Source organism: Anoplophora glabripennis, unplaced genomic scaffold (genome assembly GCF_000390285.2).
Source record: "Anoplophora glabripennis isolate ALB-LARVAE unplaced genomic scaffold, Agla_2.0 scaffold778, whole genome shotgun sequence".
In the NCBI taxonomy this organism is placed as follows: domain Eukaryota; kingdom Metazoa; phylum Arthropoda; class Insecta; order Coleoptera; family Cerambycidae; genus Anoplophora; species Anoplophora glabripennis.
The window spans coordinates 115,097-136,367 of record NW_019416875.1 but is presented as its reverse complement, the minus strand read 5'-3'; the positions used below and the strand labels follow the sequence as shown (position 1 = coordinate 136,367).

Genomic DNA, 21,271 nt, shown 5'->3' with positions numbered 1-21,271 from the left:
TGCTATTATTTCGTAAAGGGTATAAAAAACGTTGTATACTAGTTATACAATAATTTAATAAAGAATAAGGTTTATAGTCACTATACAACTGTGCTAGCAATACGCGTTTTATATCCAATATTCACCTGTTTAACTGTCACATATAGTATACAATGGTCTTATAATGGTATATAGAATTCTAATAAAGAATAAAACGCATTTCTTTCAGTGTAGAAATCATAAAATCGTTTTTAATGTGGACACCTTGGTATGTAGACGCACTGAATTAATAGGATGACAAGATAATTCAATTTGACAGCAAAGATATCGACTAACATTATTATTTGAAATGGTGTCATAAATTATTGTTTTGTATGAATGCCAAATTTGACTGCAACAAGATTTACCGCATTCAGCAGGTCGCAGCAAACCGCAGAAAACCGCAAAATATACAATTTATTTTACATAATATCGAAAAATATATTTTTCGCAAAAAAGCAGATCGTTCTTAATTTCATTTTGGAAAAAACTGTACTATATTTTAATTCTAATTCTGTGTTCTTATAGATCACTATGCTAAATTGAAAAAGAACACTGATATTGTTTAACATAAATATTAGGTAACGATGTCCAAACCATATTTATTAAAATAATTAATGTAATTTCTAGAAACAATATTTGAAGAGACTAGAAATAAAAAAAAAGTCTGAGTCACAAAATCATTAATCTGAGGCAATTCGCGAATTTATTATTATTTCAATAGAAACATCTGTTTAGTTCAGATAGTTTTATAGTTACTGACGAGTCATTAAATCCTCTACTTTGAAATTAGCAAAAAATATCACAGATTTGCTTCTATCTTCTATTGTTTTGCTCGTCCTACTTTGTTAGTTGTAAAGGGCTACTTAATTTTCACTTTTTGAAAATTTTCTTTTTCGGTACGTTCTTTGGATCAATTATTATTAATCCAAAGAACGTACCGAAAAAGACTTATATCTACGATATTAACTTCTAAAATTAATGTTTAGTCGTTTAGTAATTAAACAATTGCAATAAAACAAACGAAATTAATTAACATATACCTGGAACAACAATTTTATGGTCAATCGAATCGGCCTTTGGCACACATGTTGGGCTTTGTATTGACCGTTCGGAAATTAATTTTTCCGTGTTAGACCTTTATTTTACAGTTAACGAATTGGTGAAATATGACTTTAAATAACCTTAAATTGTAGGTAATTTAATTGCCTACAACATAAAATAGCTAATTTCCGATAGGTCGTCTCGATTTTTATGGTCAATAACAAAAGTGAAATTTTGCAACTTATTTACAATTTGCCAACTCAGCTTCACTTCTTTCAAGTTACTTTTTGATATTATCAGTCTACATACTCGCACGCTTCCCCATTATAAAGTGCAATAAAATGTCTACTAATATTTTCTTACGTTCAAACTTTAATTCGACTGGAATAATTGTCTATGGGTGCTCAAAAATGCAGTTGTTTGAGCCGATGTGTGAGAGCTCGCATTGTCGTGGTGAAGAGTGATCCGTCTTCGGCGGTTGGTTTTCCTGATTTCTTGGAAGACAACTGGCAAACAAATGGTTGTGTACCACTCAGAATTAACTGTTCTGCGTTGTTCTAGTGGTACGGTTGCGACATGTCCAGTTTTTCCGAAAAAACAGGCGACCATTTGCTTGGAAGTGCTTCGTGCGCGAACAACTTTTGTTGGATTTGGCTCATCTTGAAACACCCATACAGTCGACTGCTGTTTACTTTCGGGCTCATACGCGTAAATCCACGATTCATCACCTGTCACGATGTCATAGACGTGTTTCGAAGCACCGCTATCGTATTTTTTGGGCATTTCTTTCGACCAATCGACACGAGCCTTTTTTTGAGCGATTGACAAATTGTGTGGGATCCAACGCGAACAAATTTTTTATACAGTCAAATGTTTATGCAATATTGAATGTATGCTGGTCCCACTAATGCCTAAGGTTGTCTCAATCTCACGATAGGTCACATGACGATCTTGCAATATCAGTTCGCGCGCAGCATCAATGGTTTTCGGAACAACAACTGATTTTGGACGACCTTCACGAAATTCGTCTTGGAGTGAACTACGACCACGATTGAATTCACCATACCATCGATAAACACTGGTCCTTGATGGAGCGTCATCGCCAAAAATTGAATTAAGTTCATCCATGCACTGTTGCTGAGTTAATCCACGTCGAAAGTTGTAAAAAATAATCGCACGAAAATGTTCACGATTTAATTCCATTTTTGGGCCGACATGAATCTTTTAAGTTACTGTAAACAACACAAATAGCGCTCGTATGTCAAAACGTTCTGAGTACGTATAACCTCAAAAATGTCAAACTTTACGATAGAGCTGTCAGTTGCCAGATTGCAACACTAGGGTTGCCAAATCCCGAAACATAAAAGGCAACCCTCGTATATTTATTTAAAAATCAGATGTTCGTTATTTGAAAAATCGCTCGGACCCTTCGAATTATATTTTTAGTTGCGAATTTGCTGCAGCAGTGTTCATTTATACAGGGTGACCCAAAAAAGTTATGAAATCAAGGCCAACTTTTTTAAATGGAAACCCCACTTTTTTGTATTTTTATTCAATTCTCCATGGAATTCTGATCATTTTTTATGTAACATAACCTATACCTATCTTTAACTGTTTTGAGATAATGGCGTCTGAATATAGAATATGGAAAATTTTCAAAAATTTTAAATGATTTACCCTGCTGGTTTTAAAATAAAACCACGTTTACTTTTCCATCTTAGATTTGTGTGGTTCACAGAAAGTTGCTTCAAATCAGAAAAATCCATAAGAAATAAGTGGTTCGATGATTTATTTTGATCATTAGAACGCAATGACTTGAATGTAAAAAAATGAGTGAGGTATTTAGGTATAATTTAATTAAAAATGCATAATTTTATTGTATAAAATATGATTTTATTAAATGTCACTATTTAAATTATGACCCAGATTATTTTGCAAATTTTTAGCATTTTTTCATGTTTTTTTTTGTAAAGAACAAAAAACTTAAAACACTCTCCAGAACAACACTCATTGTAGCCGTCGTTAAGCAACTGAATATTAAATAGGTAATGTCAAAGTCAATTGAAACTGATGTACCTTGTTCACATTTTTTATTATTTAGGACAGTGCAATAATTACTTAACTAGATGGCGCATCTAACAGAAACGCAGTGGATAGAAATTCTAATTTATTTGGGACACTATGACAAAGCCAGAACACAACAAGAAGTATGTGATATAAAAAATAATCAGAATTCCATGGATAATTGAATAAAAATACAAAAAAGTGGGGTTTACATTTAAAAAAGTTGGCCTTGATTTCATAACTTTTTTTTGGGCCACCCTGTATAAATTAAAATTGCTTCAGAAAATGCGCAACTAAAAATATAATTCGACGCTAATATAATTCCATACTTTTGCCGCTCAGGGTATAATGAACGGGTTAATTACCAGCACGATTTGCCAGTAATATTGTATTATTGGCATCCTATTACCATTCATTCTTCATGTCTTTTAGTTTCAGTAGCTCTGACTGAAGATCCCAATTCAGAAAACCTCCTTCACGTCTACGACAAGTATGGTACTTATACATTGTCTGCTTCTGGCTGTAAAAACATCAAAATTATACACAAGTTCAAATACTCCTCTGTTTGGCCCTCTATAGTCGCCAGAAGTTTAGAGTAAGTATTTATACAAATTGTTTTCACACAAGAAGTAATTTCTCAATTTTTTTTTTTTTTTGATTTTTAAAATGTACAGTATAAGGTCATGTATGGAATAGCATATTGGGTAAATCGCCCCACAGTTTTGCTGGCCCATACACACTCTTTTATCGAAATTTTCCATGATCGTTTTGCATAAATGTGGCTGAATTTCATTGATACAGTGCTCAGTTTTCTCCTTCAAGGCGTAGGTGGTCGTGAGCTTGTTGGCTTGTTAGACTTCAAAAAACCCCAAAGAGAAAAGGCCAACAGTGTTAATTAAATTGAATGATCTAGTAGGCCAATTCTGATAACCAGAATCGAAAATTACACCACCAGGACATGAATTGAATTGTTTCTCGGGCTGGCACCGACTTGTTGTCTACATTTATATCTTGCAATTTAGGCACAAAAAACTGGATTGCCGTGTCGCGATAGAAAACATCGTTAACTGTTATTGCCCGACCAGCCGAATTTTTGACGAAGAATGGTCCAGTCAGAGCCTCCTACATCTACAAGCCATGAGATAATAAAGGCAACACCGCATTATGTGGCACCCGTAGACTGGATCGTTTCGCGTTGATATCGGCTATGGCCGGCGATTTCAATTCTTGAATTTAAGAGCACTTACCTAGGGTAACTGTTTTATTAAAATTTAAAATATGAAAATATGTAAATTAGTCAGCAAATTGGAGTTGAGATCTGCTTGGTCAATTAAATATTACCTACAGTATTTTGCGCAGCCTAACGTCCAAAAAAAAAAAGTAATATTCAATTGTTCAGCAAAACTAGCAAGAAGGTGCAGTGCAGAAGTTATACAGCCATTTATTGATAATGTAAAATATTATTTTTTTTTGTAGGTACGATTACAATATATACAGGGATCCCACCCCTTCTGAAATCTAGGGCATCTAAAAAAATTAAAAATTCAATACCTCCTAAAAGTGAATGGACTATGCCGGATCGATTGGAAATATTTTCAACTTCTGGCTCACACCGGAAGTTTCAGTTTTTTTAAATCGAATAGCATATTTTTTTTATTGATCTCAATTCTACGCCGAAAACTAGGAAACTTTTGTAAAAAAAATTTTTTTAGATCATTTTCCACCCAAAATACCTTCCGAAATGTAAGTGTTCCCCTGAGAAATGACACAAAGAAATGAAGTACAGTACTTTACTACCAAGTAACCTAAATATGTACATTAACAAGTTTGTCTCCACTGTAAAAATTTGTTAATGGCTTTCGACTTATATTATACTTACTTTATACTTTGTGGTTTAACTGCACAACTTCAGCTTCAGGAGTTGCACTTTCTGATAAAGTCGAAATCCTTTAATTTAACAAATTTTTACAGTGTAGACAACTTTGTTAATCTACAGGCTGGTCCATTTTCGATGGGAATTCAGGGTATTTCAGAAACTACTAAAGATATGATAAATCTGACATGACGTTCTCGAGCTCGATTTTCATGGCAAACTGGACTGTCAAATCAGAAATTTGCTATCAGTTAAAGTGAAAACTGCTCAAGACTAATTCTTTGGCCTAGAATTGAATGCTAGTATTAAATTTTTAGTAAATCTTAAGATTTCGTTGTCATGACCCAAAGTTATATTTTTTTAAATGGAAATCGTAGCTGACCATATATATCACATATTATAGTTATTTTTACAAACACAGGATATACGGGGTGTTTTATATATAAATTATATATGTTTTTCATTTTTAATATGGCTTGCTATGAAAAAACATAAAACTATAATTCTTACTTTTACAAAAGTCATATCTGTTGTAAAAATATAACGTTTATTTTAAATGCACAACATATACACGTGTATATAATATAATACTAACGAAATTTTAGGAGATAGGTGGATAGGAACAAACGGACCGATCAGATGGCCAGCTAGGTTACCTGATTTGAGTCCGTTGGACTTTTTTCTTTGGGGTTTTCTAAATGACATTATATTTAAAATTCCTTTTTACTCTATCGAGGAACTTCGACGAAATGTTGAAAATTCTTTTAATAATATTTCTAATATACATTTAATTTAATGAATGCTACCCGAAGCGTTGCCAGATGTGCGAAATGTGTACCAGTTGAGGGACGGCAATTTAAACATTTAGATGATAATGCAGCTACTTACTATTGTTTAATTTACGTTTAATTTTGCAACTTCAGTTGAAGTGGAATAAAAATTTGAAGACTGTCTTTTCTTATCTGTAATATATATTTTAAATAAATTTCATATGTTTACAACAGATATGAGTTTTGTAAAAGTAGGAATTATAGTTTTGTATATATTTTCATAGCCAGCCATATTATAATGTAAAAAAGGATCGAATTGATATATAAAACACCCCATATTTTCTGTGTTTGTAAAAATAACTACAGCATGTGATATATTGCTGAAAAGCAAAAACAAATCTCCATTTATTTAGGTCATGACTAGCTACGATTTCCATTTAAAAAAATATAACTGGGTCATAACTCTGGAATCTTAGGACCTACTAAAAATCTAATTCCGGCATTCAATTCTACGCCAAAGTATTAGTCTTGAGCAGTTTTCTCTTTAACTCTACCTTATTTAACAGCTGTGATACAGACATATTCAAAAGTGTCACAATAATAATAAACGCCCTGTAACTCAGAAACAAATGAAGATAGCAAATTTCTGATTTGACAATTGAGTTTGCCATGAAAATTGAGCTCGAGAACATGGTGTCAGATTTATCTTATCTTTAGTAGTTTATGAAATACCCTGAAATCCCACCGAAAATAGACCAGCCTGTACATATTTAGGTTATCTGGCAGTATGATACTGCGCTTCATTTTTTTTGTCACTTCTCAGGGGAACACGTACATTTTGGAAGGTATTTTGGGGTGGAATACGATTTACAAAAAATTTTTTTTACAAAGATTTAGTTTTTGGCGTAGAATCAAGATCAATAAAAAAAAAGTATGCCACTCCATTTAAAAAAACTGGCCTCCGGTCTGAATAAGCCACTTCCGGTGGGAGCCGGAAGTTGAAAATACCTCTAATCGATTCGGCATAGTCCATTTACTATTAAGAGGTATTAAATTTTCCATTTTATAAGATACCCTAGATTTCAGAAGGAGTGCAAGGGTGGTATGAAACACCCTGTATATATTATAATCGTAATTACAAAAAAAAATAAGTAACATTTTTTAAACTAGCAGACCATCTCCATTAGCATTCTTGCGTTCATCGACAAATTTATGATAAAATGTAAATTCTTTATTTTCTTAAAACCAAATATACTTTTTTAGTCTCACTTCCTATCTCAAACCCAAATTTGATAAAAACGACAATAGAGCTTACAATCCGCACTGTCTTGAGGTACCAGAATCTCCTCCAATTGTGTTGGATCACCTAACGAACATGATCTTGAAGAATCGGCTGCCAAGTTCTCCGGAAAAAGATCTTGCAGAACTTTTGGGTTTGATGGCTAGTGATCAAAAAAGTTCTATCAAGGAGTTGGGTGCAAAAATTGGCTTGGCTTTGAGAGAGGTTAGTTATGAATTGGGTTAACTTATAAACACAATTTAAGCACTGAAAAAAATTTAATACACATCGTTTTGCCTTTAAAAAATATGAAAACTTTAGCCCCAATTTTTTTTATATACAGGATGTTCCTAAATATCATGTACATAAGGGAGGGGGTAATTCTTTGGTTTATTTCATGACTAAAAGTTCATATAAACATAGATCCGCAAACGCTTTGTTACCGATCTACAGGGTGTTGAAAATTTAAGATTTTTTTAGTTTTTTTCTCTATAGCTCCCACAGTTTTTGAGATATTGAGCTCAAATTTAGAATATAGGTTACGCTGTAGGGCTTACATCATTGGGCATGCCAAATGGTCGTGATATTCTACAGAGTGATATTTTTTCGGGGTTCATGCCCCCTTTTCTTCCCCTTAACTTTTGTGCGGTGCGCCGCTGATAGATTCTAAAATCAAAATTGAATTTTATGTTTTGCTGAGAAACTTTTTGCCTCTTATGATTTTTTCGTATCTGCAACCGTTATCGAGAAAAAAAANGGGATAAAAGCTGAAACGACACCTATCGCACGCCACTGGAAGAAGCCAATAAATGGTTTCTGCCATATTTATGCATCCTTTAAGCTAGTAAATCTGTCTGTTGAGTTTGATAAAGAAATATTAACTAATACTGGAGCTACAGGAAAAAATAGTTTATTATTTTTAAATTTCAACGCCCTGTATCTCAAAAATGAGTCACTTTAGGACATATGTTTATTAAGTAAACTGCACTTATTTTTGGATTTTTTACATACCATATCCATTTGTAACACCTATTCATTAACACCCTGTATAATAATATGTATATGTAAGTGAGTATGTGTGTGCCTAGTTATATACATATTATATTATATACTTACATATTTACCCATATATGTAATTTTTATATTATTCTCATACGATCAATTATCACTGTTATTATGTTTTTACATTTTTTTATAAAAAAAGCTTAAAATGATCTAATCAGATTTTAAAAACTATTGATTCTGCATGTATTTATAAGTAGCAAGCCCCCTGTATAAGCAGTTTTTCTCGACATTTTCGTTTGAATAAAAAAAACTTCCTGCACACCGTGTATTCGTGATTTCGGAATCATAACGCGTTACGATCCGATGGAAACCAATCAGGTTGCTAGATTTCGGATCGTAACACGTTATGATTCTGAAATCATAAATAAAAGAAAACGGCTGTGATAGCTCAATTCTGACACCGGATTCGTGGTCAGGAGGCAAAAATACTAAGGATAACATATGTCACATGAAAAGTACAGACAACTTTTTTTGTGTGTGTGGCTGTGTTATTTATTGAATTTATGTATCTCTTTGTATAACCCTATGTGGAAGCGAATATCATGTTTATTGTACGTTTTCCAGAATGCCACATCTTGGATCCTAGCTACGGCTTCAGCGATATATTGGAGAATAGTAGGAAATACATTGGAAGCGGTGACTTGCATAAGATTGGCCCTGGCTTATGTTCCACCAGACCGCTTGGACATCCCTCTAATCCATTTGGCAAACCTCCTTAACAGGTAAATTTAATTATCACTTCTTGAAATAGTTTCTATTTGGCCTCGAAGGCAACAGATTTTAATCGTTTCAGGTTTTGTTTAAAAAGAAATTGATTGAATGAAAATTCCAGTTATTACCGTCACCGTTGGTTAATTATTTCTGTTGGTTTCTTAAAGCACAAGGTGTGATATAATATCAAATATTTCACGAAATTTAAACTGCCGATTGTAGAATATTCTATTTCTAGGGTTGGATTTCACGCAGATGCCCTTGATGTCGCTCACTTAGCCCTCAAAACTCATCATAGTTTCGTTCTGAATCACTTCACGGTGGCCAACATCCACATTTCAATGGTAACAACACATAGTTTCAGTGTTCTGTGTGTTATTATTGTTTTTTGTAGGGAGAATTTGAAAAAGCAGTTACGTTTTACAGAGCATGTCTGGCATTAGATTCGAACTTCGAACCGGCAAGGGTGAGGCTTCAGGCAGTCCTATGCACATTGCTGTTTGATGATGCAAACATGCGGAAGCAAAATGATTTAACAGACTGACCATTATTTATTGTAAAATTAAAATAAACCGTTCTATGGATTAACATTTTTTATTTCTTTAGTAACATCGTTAAGAGTGCCTGTCGGCAAATCTTTTATTGATAGTATAAAAAAATTTATTAATAACCAGCTGATTTTCTCAAGATCGTATCTTTAAGAACAGCAAAAACAACTTTTCATAGTGTCTGACGAAAATTATTTTCTGATTTTCCAGTCTGACGCATCAAAGTTGTCGATTTCATGACTACAAAAAATTTATTAATAATCGTCAGACATTGAAAAATTATATGCAGAAAAGCAGTACTTAATATGTGGTACACATCTCTGACAAATATGTTGGGGCGTAACTAGAGTGACGAAAAAATTACATTTTTCAACAATGACAGTCCTATACAGGTTGTCCCACTACAAACTCCATCGATGGATATCTGGGAAACCGCTTAAAAGATTTTTTTGAAATTGTGATGGTGTGATACGAACCGTGGGGCCTACCAAGCTAACATATTTTCAAGGTCATCGTACTTCCGGTTATACCGGAAGTCGATACTAACTTTCTTATTTTAAATGTAACCCCCTGTATGTTATTGCATTTTTGGAAAGAGCATCTATTTTTCAGTTGAAAACATATAGCACACTCCATACTTAGGATTGACCATTTCTGAGATATTTTGATTTTTAAGCAAAAATTGACAGATGCACTCATTAAAATTTAGTTTTCCCAGAAACATTGGTTTATTTTTTTGTGCAAATTGGATATTTTGTAGAGGAAGACCTAATTTGTCGAATTTGACATGAAAATTTTCCCGTTTTTATACAGAGTGGTCAAAAAACAATTATCCAATATGAAGTTCAGAAAATGTGGAAAACTTGAAATTTTTAAATGGAAACCCCTAATTTTTTAACGTAGTCACATTCTGCACTAAAATTAAGTGTAACTTTGTTAAAGCTTCCCTATACCTAAACCCAGTGGTTTTCATTTTATTTACGAATAAACATTTCCCATTTCTTAAAATGTTTCCATTTGTTTTGCATATTTTAGGTTGGCCGTGACAGGTAAGTAACAATCAACATGACAACTGTCACAGGTTTTTAATTGTCAAATTTATTTTAATAAATGTTCAAAATGTTTTCCTTCAATTTCTCAACTTTTTTCACACCTTCGGATTAGTTCCTTGTGGGTCGCTGTTCTAATAGAATCCGATGATAGATGCTCAAATGCTTGCCTTACTCTATGAATACAATTTTCCTTTGTTATTACTGGAGTACTATACACACTATTTTTTAGTGTCCCAAATAAAATAGCATGTATCATCGAATTCTATTAGAGCAGCGACCCACAAAGAACTAAATTTTGACAATAAACAACCTGTGACAGTTGTCATGTTGATTGTTACTTACCTGTCACGGCCAACCTAAAATGTGCGAAACAAATGGAAACATCATTTTAAGAAAAAGGAAATGTTTATTCGTAAATAAAATAAAAACCACTGGGTTTAGGTATAGGGAAACTTTAACAAGGGTACACTTAATTTTAGTGCAGAATGCGAACATGTTAAAAAAATTAGGGGTTTCCATTTAAAAATTTCGAATTTTCCACATTTTCTGAACTTCGTATTCGATAATTTTTTTGACCACCCTGTATAAAAACCGGAAAAATTTTCATGTCAAATTTGATAAATTAGGTCTTCCTCTACAAAATGTCCATTTTGCAAACAAAAATAAACCTGTGTTTCCGGGAAAACTAAATTTTGCTGACGGTCTGCATCTGTAAATTTTTTCTTAAAAATCAAAATCTCTCGGAAATGGTCAATCCTAAGTATGGAGTGTGTTATATGTTTTCAACTTAAAAATAGATGCTTTTTCCAAAAATACAATAATATACAGGGGGTTCCATTTAAAATAAGAAAGTTAGTATCGACTTCCGGTATAACCGGAAGTACGATGACCTTGAAAATATTTTAGCTTGGTAGGCCCCACGGTCCGTATAAAACCACCACAGTTTCAAGAAAAATCCTTCGAGCGGTTTCCCAGACATCCATCGATGGAGTTCGTTTGTAATAATTTTTATTTCAATAATCATTAAACTTTTTTACGGTACTATAAATAAAAACTACATTAATTAGGTAATTAATAAATGAATATCATGTATTTTATTAAATAATATAAATGATTTTATAGAAAAAATTTCGAAAATAAAAAATAAAATCAAAATTAAAAATTAAAAAAAATTAATTTTGCTTAATTTTCGTCATCGCTTTCATCGTCATCCGTACTTTCTTCATCTGTATCATCACTGTCGTAATTGTCTTCCTCCTCAGTTTCGGAATCAAGCATGAGCATCTGAAAATTTAATAGTTTGTTTCTAGGATTCTAGGATCAAAAAATTTTTAATCAATTTTTGTACGTCAATTTTACTAGGATTGAGCTGAAAACTCATTTGCATACTACTTACAGCCTTATGAATCAGGAGTTTTTCTGAAATTTTCCAATAAAATTTTCCAGGAAATTTGACACGTGTTCATCTCACAGTAAACAGGCATCCATGGAGAATAGAGACTTTTACTACTCTCCATGCAGGCGAGAATGCACAGTAAACAGAGAGGTGTGTATACATATCAAGAGCGAAGTTCAAGAAATTCAAAATCGGAAAAACAATTTTTGAATGTTTCTTTGCATTTGAATAAATATTAAATAAAAATTATTCATCAATGATTTCTGAAGTAATAAAATTTATTTTTTAAAGATTAATGTGAAATAATTATGAAATTATGAGGGTGTTTTACAAACATTAAAAAATTATATTTCTTGCATCAGACTGAAAAATTGGAAAATACATTTTATCTGCCAATTAAAAAATTGTATTCTATTTATTTTAATTGAGCTATAGTGAAAAAATCAGCTGGTGATTAATAAATATAGTCTCAATTTATACTTGCGAACGCAAGGTCCAAGCGTAGCTAGAAAACTAAATTAAAAATTCTTTTATTTAGTATTTTCATGTAAAAGACTCCGTTTCAATATCAGACAATATTTTTTATCATATTCTAAATTCAATTTAAAAACCAAAAAATGTTGAAAAAAATTGTTATTAATAAATTTTTTTGTAGTCATGAAATCGATAACTGACGTGTCGGACTGGAACATCAGAAAATAATTTTCGTCGGACAATATGAAAAGTTGTTTTTGCACTTCTTAAAGATAGAATCTTGAGAAAATCATTTGGTTCATATCTTTTGTCAGAGAATTTATTTTCACGTTTCATTTGAAGTTTTTTTCAATTTAAAAAAAAACAGTATCTATAAATTTTTCATATATCGTCAAAACGACGTGTTTCGGAGAAATTAGAGGGAAAATGCCCCAAAATCGAAAAAAGTCACAGAGGAAAAAAGTGTCAGACTAGGCCTAATGAAGATATATGAGAAGTTTGGAGAAACTATGTATCAATAAAATTTAGCCGACGGGCACTAACTATAAATTTAATGGGGGTGTTAATCAAATAAATGGTTGTTATAATTAATTTTCTAAACCGCGCTTTTATTCGGGGCACCCGGAATTAGCATGATAAGTTATGTCGGTGCACTATCAGTGGTGTTAGTTGTTACGTTTTTATATCAACTTGTTACTTACCACATATTCGCTGTTCAAATAGGTTCAAGTGACTTAAAATTTAATTAAAATTTAGTTGACTGTTCCCGTGTAAACAAGCCATTAGAGAGACAAAGGAAATAATTTAGTAAAACAGATTGCACTTTTATAACTTCGCGACGTGTCATTTTAGTCAATATTTTTTTGATATCACTGTGGTCGAACATTAAAAAAATATTTGATTCTACAAATAAAGAAAGAATTTTTAGATGACTCATTAAACATTAACTAATATGTTACTAATTTTTTTTTAATCAGCTCATAGACCAGGAAACAAATGAAAAATAATTTAGTGAAAACAGATTGCTTTTATATGACAATGACGTGTTATTTTAAAGTCACCATATTTTTTTATGGCATTATGAACGAAGCGTTAAACATTAAAAGAATTTATTTTTGAAAAACTTTAAATTTTCACGATTTATTAAGTATAAACCAATATTGGTATGTAGATACATTACTAATTGTACTATCATTAAATTTTGTCATAAAATATTTATTTTTAACAATAAAAAATAAATTAAAATACTAATCTGATTGACATTGTGGGTACACATGTCTGCAAGTGACCAATCTTAAGAATCAGATTAAGAGCATCAGCCTGACGCCCGATACACACTATGGTTCTGGGAAAAGGGCTACGGCTGATTGGTGCCAGGGACTAGATACGTATACCTGTGAGCGACTCCATAAGAAGACTCTCCAACAAACGCTCGTCCCGACAACATTTCTTTTCACTGAACTATTGTTTTCAATAAAAAATATTTTAATTTTACCCTCAGATATGAAATATTTAAAATTGTTTTTACAATTATGTGTTACTATTTTCTCAAAGTAGACCGATCAAAATAACTCATTTAGAGGGAAAAAAAATTGTTACCTGGACTTTTATAAGTGAAAATTGCAAAGGGGCTTATAATAAACCTAAAAAAATAAATGCGTGAGCAGGAGTGGCAGAGGGTTGATTTGGGAGGTTCAAAAGTTGTGAAAAATTGTATCATTGGGATTTCTGGCGAAAATTGACGTCAAACCTAAAAGTATCCAATACCAAAGGTGTAGATCATGCAAATATCTACAACTTTTGGAACCAGAAGACCAGAATAAAAAATCAAAAACCGATTGCACCATTTAATTGTACGAAAAAAATACAAAAAAACTGTCATTGTTTGACCCAAAACTTTATTTTTGTACAGTATTGCTATAAACATGAGTCGAATAGTGAATAAATAAAATAAATAATAATTTTTTCCGTAGGATCGTTTAGTGTACTTATTTTTTTAAAATTTTGATGAATTCATAGATATACAGTGTGTCCAAGATAAGGATGGGATAGCATTAGGATCTAGGAAACGGTAAGAGATACGGGGTGGCTCAGATTAGAAAAAAAGTGTGTTTCATACCTAACAATATGCCGTTTAGAAAGTTTTAAAATTAAATAAAAAATAAAAAAAGATCCGGAAAAAACTGAAATTTTGCAAAATTGTTTAATTTTCTTTCTGGCTTTATTTGAAAACGAATTAGATGATATTACTGTTGTAATCGCTGAAAAAGGTTTTTAGCTATCATTTAAAATTTTTCCTGAGTACAGCTCTGAACGTTTACAAAATAACCATTGGAGGAAGTCATAACAGTATAAAAGTCAATACAGCACAAAATATTCAACAATTTTTTTAATCAATAATTTAAAAAATTGTACCTAATAAAAAATTTATACGAATTTATGAAATATTTTATTATTTCTAATTAGTATTGCTAATAGTAGTAAAAAAAATTGTTGGATATTTTGTGCGGTGTGGATTTGTAATTTGACTTAGATGTTTATAGCAATTCTGTACAAAAATAAAGTTTTGGGTTGAACACTGAGACAGGTTTTTTTTTGTATTTTTTCCGTAGAACTGAATGGTGTAATCAGTTTTTGAATTTTTTAAAATTTAAACAAATTAGCAACAATTACTGAAAAATTCATTGTTGCAAGTAATTTTTTATTTTTTTTGCATTTTTGAGCATGTTTTTGAACTGTGATCACAAATTTTTTTATTTCACCAAAACGAAAAAAATTATCACCGGCAGAACTCTGTACGATGATTTTCCTAAGTAGAATTTTTCTTTGAAAAAAATGTGTTTCAGACCGGAAAAATAAATATCTCTGAAACTTCTTGATTTTTTTATCTAAAAAAAATTTGTGGTTATTTAAGACACAGAAATGTATACTTTCACCAAGTTTCCTCAAAATTAAGTTATTTTTGCGGAAATTAGAAATAAAAAACGAAAAATCTGAAAAAAACTGTTTTTCGCATTTTTCTCGGAAATTTTGAGGTTATCTTAAACAGTGACCTCTACAAAAGTTGTAGATTTTTGCATGATCTATAACTTTTGCAGTGGATACTTTTTTGTTTGACGTCAACTTTCGCCAGAAATCCCAATGATACAATTTTTCACAACTTTTCAACCCCCCAAATGAACCCTCCGCCACACCTGCTCACGCATTTATTTTTTTTAGGTTTATTATAAGCCCTTTTACCATTTCCACTTATAAAAATCCAGGTAACATTTTTTTTTCCAACTGTATTTAGTTTGTGAATCTCAGTGTCAGTGACCTCTGACATTGACCTAGTTTAGCTAAATTGTACTAGTCACTACATACTGTAGAGAGGCATGCATTTAGGGTAGTTAAAGCAGGTATGATTTCACCCTTTTCTCTTATTCAGCCATTGCAGCAGTGCATGGGTGCCAGGCATATTAAATTAGTTCAATAAAAATAAAATAACAAAATTAAACCGTGAACAGTGTCATTTTAAGTAGAATTCCATCATGTTCTGAATGCTTCCGAGGTGCAACAGAGGTTAGCCACCGCTGTTCTGTTGTAATGTTGTCTTTGAAAGTGCAAATGCTGACTGCTTTCGCACCTGGTATGAAATCGGAATGTCCGATTACTTCATTGTTTCATTTGGTTACATTTTTAATTTAGTTTTCGACTGTATTGGTTGACAGAGGATATTCGTAAGTGCCTTGTATAAGTTTATAATTTTATAACGTTCATTATTTCAGTGTTTAGTGACGGTACAGTGTAATTTTATGTTTTAATTTTCAAGTTTTTGAGTCATATGAAAACATATTTATACGAACTAAGAAAGAGTTAGTATGATTAAGTCTACTTTTTATCAGGAGCAAAGTAGACGATATCAGATAGATTACCCCAACTTATAAATACCAAATAAGAAAATGTTTGTCACATCGGTTTAACATTTAACAGATTATAGGAGCTTTGAATGCCAACATGCTAATGTCGGGCAGGAACAAATTCAGAGAATGAGAAATTAGGAAGCAGAAATTTTAAACACCATGGAGGCTAGAGGATTGTAGTACTACTACTGGAAGGTTAGTCACAAACTATTAAGTGTCATGATATAAAAATCAGATGAGTAAACTGTCGTATTCCACCCTTCGAGCGAGCTTCAGGATTTCAGAACACTCAGTATATTCCTAGAAGTCGTCTTGTACCTACGGATACGCCTGAGACCGTTGAATTGGGAAGGAGGCGAAAAATCAAATTCGCCTACCTTTCCAATCCAAACCGAAAACCCGCCACGGTTGCAAAACTAATCGCCGTCGGCAAGGCAAATCAAAAAAAGCCTCCCCGGTATCAGTTCAGACACCGAACTCGATATCGTCCGAGAACAATTTGCGCGACTCTGCATCCTAGTGCGGACGTCGCCCCATAACATGACATCGATCCTCCCGGCGATAGCGCTTCCAAAGCCTAAGACCAATTTCACCGATGTTTCCAATGTCACCCGCATCGCGACCGATCTCGCCTAGGTCTGCCTTCCCTGCGCTCAGTATCCATTGCAGCGACTCTCGCAACCTGCAGACGAACCCCGGGACGCTTCAGGGCGATATTTGGAAACAACCCCAACTAAATTTTTACTAACCTTTCGAATTGGTCAAGGACGCTATCGTCAATAACTCGAAAAGTTATTGAGCGATCAGTGCCAAAATTTAATGCAGCACTCCTCAAGTCGCTGGCATTAACTCCCTAAAATTTCGTCCGAATCGGATGAGCCAAAACGCCGTTATACGGGGAAACGCGGATTTTACGTTTTCCGCGTTTTTAGCCGTTCCGCTCATTCGATCTCGGCCAAACCTCAAAACCACACTACAGCATCTCTAGGTGATTAACATATATAAATTCGAGCCGAATCGTGAGACTACTAACGGCCAGCTAAGCCATAATAATAGGTTTTCACGTCTTCATATCTGTCGCCGAAAGCGTCCGCGCGATCTCGGCCGAACCCTCCAACCACTGTACTACTTCGTACCGTGTATCTACATACCACTTCTGAACCAGATCCATCCAGTATTAAGACCTCCGTAAGCCCTTTTACGAAGACGGGGAACATTTCACCGATGTTTCCAATTTCCCCATCTTTGGGCCGAAAGGACCGTCTTCCGAAGGTCCCACCGCTCTGGCGGTTGGATGCGATGCTCGGTATCCTAAGCTGAGACCGCGGGTAGAGTTTTCTCAAAATGGGAGAAAACTCCAAAATCCCCGATGCCGACATCAACTATCCGGAGAGGCCAGAGGGGAACGAGATCCGACGTCGAAGCGGCGAATGGTACTTTTTACTGGAAATTTTGGCGGGCGATTTAAGAGCGGTCCGCCAAAAGCATGGAGATCGGAGGAAAACAATCGAACGTCAACTTCCGGCGTTTGCAGTTCTTCAAGTGGGAGTACATAGCGCGATAGAAGCGATATAGAGCGAATTGTAACAAATGATATTCTATGGTAAATGTCTTGCATATGTTAATTAAAAGTACTTATTGTCCGTCTTTACTGTCTAATAAATCTTTTAACATATCTTCCACCAGAGGCGGACTGGCTAGATGAACAGGCCCGGGAAACATTCATCAAGCGGCCCGTTTTTTGAAAGAAAAATATTTTTCATCTTTCTACAGCGCGGACTGGCCTAAAATGACCGCGGCCTATCGGGAAACCTCCCGAGTTCCCGCATAGCCAATCCGCCTCTGTCTTCCACGGTTTGATTGAAAAAACCCTGTCATCAAACTCAAGAACTTTTGGAGCTCACAGCTCACAGGCTCGCTTCATGAGGCTCCCGTCAAGGCTGCCATTCCTTGACGCGGCCATTAATAGTGCTTAGCAACGACTACTCGCATCACGAGACATACCACCCGAGGTAGCCTAGCCTGAGGTGAAGACCCTGTTCGATAGCCCCCTGTATCGAAACAGCGGTAAATTCCGGGATCCTTTTTGAGATCTGCGATACCGTCCGAGACGAAGATCCTGTGCGATAGCCTCCTGCATCGACACAGCGATACCCCAGGCTCCTCCAGAGACCTGCGTACCGCCCGAGGTAGCCCAACCTGAGGCGACGATCCTGTTCGATAGCCCCCTGTATCGAACAGCGATACATTTCAGGCCCCTCTAGAGACTTGCATACCGTCCGAGGCTGAGAATCTCCGACGAAGACCTTGACTCCGATTGTGCCGGCTCCATCGAGAGACCCGCACCTCGGTACAGGGTACACACATAGGCTCCTACTAGTCCTATCATTCCGACTTTATCGAGATCTGCAAATCCGAGGCAACTTTCCTCGTCAAACCTCTAGGCGGTCATTCGTCGAGGCAACTTTCCTCGTCATACCCCTACGAGGCATTACCTTTGTGACCCACGGGCACAAAGCTATAGTACGCACGTCATTGAGGCGGAGTACTCAAAATTTAAAGAAGTATCCTTACTTCTCAGGGTTCCCTCGAGAGACCCACATTTAAAGTAGAGCCAGTGCATCTACAAGACTTTCGGAGCAAAATAGCTTGCTCCGACATTGTCGTACGGGGTAAGATGTATCCCTGCGACGCGACATCGATATCCAGTGCTACGAGGATTGGTGCCCTCGAAGGTGCAACAAATAAATCAGATCGTGATTCTTTGATCAAGACTGAGCTGGACGAGACCTCGTCCCCATCCGCGTGAAGAGTCTGAGGAACCGAAGGTGGTAGCTCGCGGAAGTACGCGGCAGGGGTACGCGTTTAGGTCCGCTGCTACGCGAGTTATCGATACCGCCTCGACCATCCCTCACGACGTACTCACGGAGCCGAGTAGCACTCACGAGTTACTACGAAGTGGGTCCGCCACGAATACTCGGGACGAGGTTATACCTACGTACCAACTGGTAGGGTTCGGGGAATCCCATGAGCCCAACCACGATTCGCGGTCCGGTACCGATGTCGGCCTACTTCCGATATCGGGTGTCCCGGAGCGTGGAACCGTTGGCGCCGGCGATACAGTACACCCAGCATTACTACGAAATGGTACCCAGCGGGAGCAATGCGCATCTCGTTCGGGTACCATGGCATGCGAAAACCCCTTAACCGACTATGTCGTAGGTGACGTAGCCGGCTCTTTCCGTCTAAGCAATTCTGGTACATCGCCCGTACACTCTCATGATTTCCCCCGAACATTCAATCACCGCCTAAGTGGTCCCTATTTAGAAAGTCTAACCCGACGCGGCGCTCGACGTGGGGCTCGACCATCGTCGTTGAGATCTCCCCCACGAGCTCGTGTCCCAGACACCACGTCTGTAGGCCATATCCACCACAGACCACAGTCGCTTGAGAATCTGATGCGACCTGGCGTCCCAAGTGAAGATCCATTTGAACTCCGGGTGTCTCTATCGCGGACCCAGGTTAGGGAAACCAATAATTCAGATTATAATTCACGACATGGCGCTCGACGTGGGGCTCGAAGCTCTGCTTCGACGTCTTCGCGACGAGCCCAGGTTGTTGAATCTCCTCACAATTCTCAAATATTAGGCATAAACGATCATATATCACGACATGGCGCCCAACGTGGGGCTCGAATAGAACTTCCGATGTCTCCACCGAGGGCCCATGTCGATCAAACACTACACAATGATCAAAGATTACGACAAAACAGATTATTTATTTATTTTTGTGTATTTCATTTATCATTATTGATTACTGATTGAGTTTTCTGCTAGGTTACTTGGTATATAGTTTTTTATTTCATTTAAAATAATTAAATTTTTATGTGGGATGAAAGGGCTTGTGGCAAACATCCACTCAAAAAAATAATCTGCCAAAGTACAGCAAGTGGTGTGGAAATTTGCTTTTTAATAAACTTTAAATATGATATTGGAGAACAATCCATAACCCAGTTCCCAATTGTGTATACATAGGGACTAAAGAATGCCGTTGTTTGAAGTCACACTAGCTCGTCCTGCGGTGGGGTGTGACAATTACTAAAAATGGTTAAAAAAAATAAGTTTTCATTAACGAATTTGAAAAAATTAACTATTGATAGAAGCTTTTAAAGATCAAAGGTAGCCTCTGTATAAATATGACCCCCACTCAAAGTTACACATACAAGAATACAAATTCTTTGGTTTATAACATCATTTAACGAGAATATGTTATTTCACGTCATTTTATGAAAGCTGATGAACATTTTTTGTATTATTTTGAATTAGGCGAGATGTAAATGTCTATAACTACGATTCGTCATAGCTATTCAATGCCTAGATCTTGAACCGGCTAAAGTGACAGCGAACAACATAATGTTGTTTTGCAGGTACTATGAAATTAACCTGGGTAAAACAGTTTTTAAACTGATATTGTGGGAAACAACTACTCTGCAAATACCCATTGATTTATACTAGCTAAGATCATTCGTCAGCCAAATAGGTATAATTCAGAGCTGCATTTGAAGTGGGTGTTATGTGGAAGAGGCGATGAATCAGTTTTTAAAAACAAAACCTGTTAGAACTACAAGGTGTCCCACATAAAAGGGAATCTTCCATAGCTGTGATAATATCAATACACAAAAAAATTATACTAATTTAAATCTATATTTTAAAATTATTTTCAATACAGGGTGTCCAATTTTTTCTGGGCGTTATCACACTTCATTTTTTCAAATGAAACTCCTGCATATTTTTGCATTTTTGAATTAGGTCTAGTTTTATTTAATATTTTCAAAAATATTTGACGTTTATCCATCCTTTAAAATATTAAATATTTCTTGAACGAATTATGATAACATCACAATTAACCATTTGTTCAATTATGAAAAAAAAAACATTTTCTGCATTACTTAATGCATACCTATCATATAGAAAAATAGTAATAATTACAAATGCTAGATGTTTCAAGTTTTGAATCATGGATAAACCGAATTATTATTTTTTAAATCGATCCTGTGTGAAATTATAAGCAAATAG

The 21,271-nt window shown here is 35.0% G+C and overlaps 1 protein-coding gene across 3 annotated transcripts in view; it reads left to right on the top strand.

Annotated features, from left to right (window-relative positions):
• Positions 1-9,390, top strand: part of LOC108912093 (tetratricopeptide repeat protein 17) — a 36,772-nt gene extending 27,382 nt beyond the window's left edge. For 2 of the 3 annotated variants that reach the window (XM_018717256.1, XM_018717255.1), the window contains exons 9-13: positions 3,559-3,721; positions 7,033-7,273; positions 8,678-8,835; positions 9,063-9,168; positions 9,219-9,390. In XM_018717256.1, the coding sequence (XP_018572772.1) occupies positions 3,559-3,721; positions 7,033-7,273; positions 8,678-8,835; positions 9,063-9,168; positions 9,219-9,368 (818 nt within the window). In that variant the 3' untranslated portion in view covers positions 9,369-9,390. The remainder of the gene's footprint in view (positions 1-3,558; positions 3,722-7,032; positions 7,274-8,677; positions 8,836-9,062; positions 9,169-9,218) is intronic. The other variant, XM_018717257.1, reaches the window with a different exon arrangement.
• The last annotated feature ends 11,881 nt before the right edge of the window (positions 9,391-21,271 follow it).